This window comes from Penaeus vannamei, unplaced genomic scaffold, assembly GCF_042767895.1.
Source record: "Penaeus vannamei isolate JL-2024 unplaced genomic scaffold, ASM4276789v1 unanchor71, whole genome shotgun sequence".
NCBI lineage: Eukaryota > Metazoa > Arthropoda > Malacostraca > Decapoda > Penaeidae > Penaeus > Penaeus vannamei.
In genome coordinates, this window is record NW_027213075.1 from 2,976 (window position 1) to 7,500 (window position 4,525).

At 37.7% G+C, this 4,525-nt stretch overlaps 1 protein-coding gene across 1 annotated transcript; it reads left to right on the top strand.

The window, feature by feature from the left end:
- Positions 1-656: 656 nt before the first annotated feature.
- Positions 657-3,778, top strand: LOC138860879 (T-box transcription factor TBX20-like; the record flags this gene model as incomplete). The annotated part of the gene is made up of 3 exons (XM_070119358.1): positions 657-758; positions 3,397-3,491; positions 3,705-3,778. Coding segments are annotated over 3 exons (271 nt in total), but the record flags the coding sequence as incomplete, so codon positions are not given.
- Positions 3,779-4,525: the final 747 nt, after the last annotated feature.

A 4,525-nucleotide genomic window follows, 5' to 3' on the forward strand; every position in this document is an offset into this window, starting at 1 on the left:
AAATGCATCCCCCGTTTTCTATTATACCTAAATCCATCCTCCCGTTTTCTACATCATAGATAAATGCATCCACATCTTTCTATAATACATAAATACATCCCCTCATTTTCTATAATACATACATGCATCCCCCGTTTTCTTTATCGAATTGTAAATGCATTCCCCCGTTTTCTATATCAATACATATATGCATCCACCAGTTTTCTAAATAATACATAAATCCATTCCCCCGTTTTCTATATCAATACATAAATGCATCCACCCGTTTTCTATAATACACAAATCCATCCTCCCATTTTCTATAATACTTTAATCCATTCTCCCGTTTTCTATAATACATAGATCAACCTCCCCCCGTTTTCTATATCATACATAAATCCATCCCCCAATTTTCTATAAATAAATCCATCCCCCCGTTTTCTATATTACATAAATCTATCCGCCCCGTTTTCTATATCACTACATAAATCCATCCCCATTTTCTAAATCGAGACAAATGCATCCACCCGTTTTCTATAATACTTAAATCCATCCTCCCGTTTTCTATATCATACATAAACCCATCCTCCCATTTTCTATAACACATAAATCCATCCCCCGTTTTCTATGTCCAGACACAAATGCGTTAACCTCTCCCTGTTTTCTTCTTACTGCAGACGGATGTTCCCGACGGTGAGAGTGTCTTTCACGGGACTGAAGAGCGAAGATCGGTACATTGTGCTGCTTGATATCGTCCCTATCGACAACAAGAGATACAGGTACGTTTAAAGAGAGAGTTTAAGAGAGAGTGAGTGAGAGAGAGAGAAAGAGAGAGAGATAGAGAGAAGAGATAGATAGATAGAGAGAGAGAGAGAGAAGAGATAGATACAGAGAGAGAGTCAAAGTCAAAGTCAAAAGTCAAAACATTTTATTCCATTAATTACAATGGTTATTCTTTACATAAATACATTCATATCTACAGTTGATTATTTAATAGGTGTTCTTTTAATTTCGTTTTGAAATTACAAAAGCTATTAATGACTCTTATATTATCTGGTAACATGTTCCATAGCTTGGGTCCACGTATTTCCATTTGTCGTGCCCCTGTATCAGTCCTCGATCTCTTAACATAAAGAGAGTTTACTTGGCGTGTCACGACACATGATGTGGTCCCTACAGTTTGCAAGGGCATTAACCATTGCGGATAATTCCCATGAATGAGCTTGTAGATGAATACACAAGTATCATAACTGCATTTAGGTTGGACTTTTAACCAATTTAATTTTTGGATATGTGGGCTAATGTGATCAAGTTTACTGATATTACCTAATGCAACTCTTGCAGCAAAGTTTTGTAATTTTTGTACTTTTTGCATTTGGGTTTTGTTAGTCGAACCCCAAATATTTGAACAGTAGTTAATAATGCTTAGAACTAGAGTTTGCACAACCATGATTCTAGTTTCAGTAGTGATTTGATTTTTTATGTGATTAAGATATACTAGGGTGCCCATTACTTTCCTGTGTATCTTGTCAACGTGTTGTTCAAATGTCATGTATTTGTCTAAGTGTACTCCCAGATTATTCACTGAAGTGTTCGGCTTGATAGAGCAGCCTTCAAATTCTATGGTCGTGTCACTGGGAATTTTAGCTATATTCTGCCGGCTACCTATAAATATACATTGAGTTTTATGTGGATTTAGTTTAAGGCCATTAGTGTCAAAATATAATTTTGCTTGTGTAAGGGTATGTTGAGTGTTTCTTATTAATGTATTCAAGTTGTTAACAGAGTCACTATGAAGAAACTGTGAATCATCGGCGTACTGTACCAAAAGGCAGTTATGAGCTATTATTGATAAATCATTTATGAAAATTGTGAATAGGATCGGACCTAAAATGGATCCTTGTGGAACACCAAAAGGTACTTCTTGTTTTGATGACATACAATCTTTGATTCTTACTGACTGGGTCCTTGCATCTAAATAACTTTTAAACCAAAAGGTATCAATTTTATGAATTACTAATTTGTTGAGGAGAATTTCATGGTTAACACTATCAAAAGCCTTAGAAAGGTCGCATAATGTGAGCAAATTTACTTGATTATTGTCTATGTTATTATAGATCTCATCAGTAATTTGTAGTAAAGCTGTTTCAGTAGATAACTTATTTCTGAAACCATGTTGCGTTTTAGATAATAAGTTATTGGCCTCCAGGAAACTCGTTAATTGATTTGCAACAATTTTTTCAAGAACTTTAGATAATATAGGGAGTATAGTGATAGGGCGATAATTATTCACATCGTCTATATCCCCCGACTTGAAAATTGGTGTTACTATACCATGTTTCCAAAGCGACGGAAAGACACCAGTGACCAGAGAGGTGTTAATAATGACCGTCAAATAATGTGCAATTGCGGGTAGACTATCTCTGATAAAGCGCAAAGCAATACCGTCTGCTCCTACAGCATTTGTTTCGCGAAGGTGTTTTATTACTAAGATTATTGTTTCTACGTCCACTGGTTGTGGTCTGAAAAAATTAGTTGTAAACATTGCCCTATCTGTGTTTCGTTGTAATGTAGAAGCAGTTGTTTGTTCATAAGTTAGTTTTCCAATTTTTGAAAAGAAGTGATTAAAATGTTCTGTGTTTTGAGTAGGCCCTGCACAATCACTAGTGAGTTTGTTTTGAGGCACTAGTGTTTTAACAGTTTTCCATGTTTTATCAGAGTTGTTCTTATACTCGGTAAATTTATTTCTGAAATAATTTCTTTTAGCAGATTGAATTAACGTTTTGACATTTTTCTTTTTTACTTTATAATCTAATTGAAAGGCAGCTTCATGTCTGTTAAATTTAAGAGCTTGGTGGGCTTCATTTCTATCGCAAATGGCTCTCTTGATGTCGTCATTTATCCATGGAGCAGGGGGACGTCTGACGATTCGTGTAACGTAGGGAGCCAGCGCATCGATGCTGGTATTAATAACTTCCGTGAGAATAGTTACTTGTTTGTTTACATTATCTGTCGATGGAATATTTAATAGATTCATTTCTTTAGACAGGATAAGTTCGCGGAAAGACTGAGGGTCATAGTGTTTGAAATTGCGAAAAGTTTTTATTACTGGTGGTCTCTTTGTTTTCTTTATATTTATCGTCATCGTGATAAGTTCATGATCAGCAACGTGGCACGGGGTGACATCGGAATGGAGAATGAGATCTGGTCTGTTAGTTATTATTAAATCTAATAGAGAAGAGGTGTTTTCTGTAATTCGAGTAGGTTTATCTATTATTTGTTCTAATTTATTTTTCTTAATTACCTTCGCTAATTTAGCATTAGATTTTGTTAAGTCGTCATTTAAGTCACCTAAGATGAAAAGCGGTTTCTTTTTTAAGGATATTTCTCTAAAAACCTTTTCAATGTATTCAAAAGATTCCGAGGTAGCATGAGGGTGCCTGTAGACAGTGCCAATAATGAAGGAAGGAAGCATGTTGCTTTGTACGGTAACCCAGACATCTTCTACGGCAGTATTGTTAACTGCTGTAGTAGATATCCTGTTTGACTTCAGGGTATCCCGTACATATATACACACTCCTCCTCCTCGCCCTTGCATCACATCTGTAAACTTTAAAATTTGGAATATTTATGAAATTACTGACCATTTCCTGGTGGAGCCATGTTTCACTTATGCATAATATCTCTATGTTTCTCTCTCAACAAGCATTTTAATTTCTTCAAAGTGTCCGAGGAGAGACTGAGCGTTTATATGCTCAATAATTATGACATTTTGCGATCTAGTCACTGGTATCGCTGACGGCGTTGCCTCCTCAAGCATTCTGATCGCGCTTGTACTTGTTTTTGTTTAGGAACACTTTAACATTGTCAGGAAAAGTATCAGAGTCTAAAAATAGTTCAGGTTTGATGTTCTTTCCTCTTACTGACACCGTAAAGCTGGTGTAGTAATCATGTGTCATCACTGTCTTATGGGCCTTGACACTTATGTTTTCAAACTTTTCGGATAGATGTTCTTCTATATCCTCTTCGTTTGTGTCTGGGTGACAACTGGTGATGTAAAGGTAGACTGTGTCAGGACGATCTGCTCCCTTTTAACGGCTTTGGTGTTTGGTGGGTTCTCTGTCTCTTTTTCTCTGATTTCTTGACTTGACCTTGGTGTAACCGTCTTCATCAATCACTTGTGTGGATTTTGCTCGTTCGGCATAGTTGTTAATGATGACTGGTGGTGCTGCTGGAGGAGGGGGGCAAAGCGGGTTGGCGTGCGGTAGCCCCTGCACCTGCTGCTGAGCTGTTTCCTCCCCAGTGGCGGTTGGGGTCGAGATGTTCTCTTTGATTGTTACTCCTGTTGTTTTGTCTTTTTCTAAAGATCCGTTTAGGTGTTACTTGTGTAGAAGCTTCCACCTTGGTCTTCTTTCTTTGGCGTGTTGGTTTTTGGGTCTCACGGCAGGAGGGCTCTTAGTTGAGACTCTTTGGGGAGGCGGGGGAGTCTGTAGGGGCGGGGGTCTGCTGGCTTTAGAGAGCGCCGGGCGAGGGGCACGTCGATGGC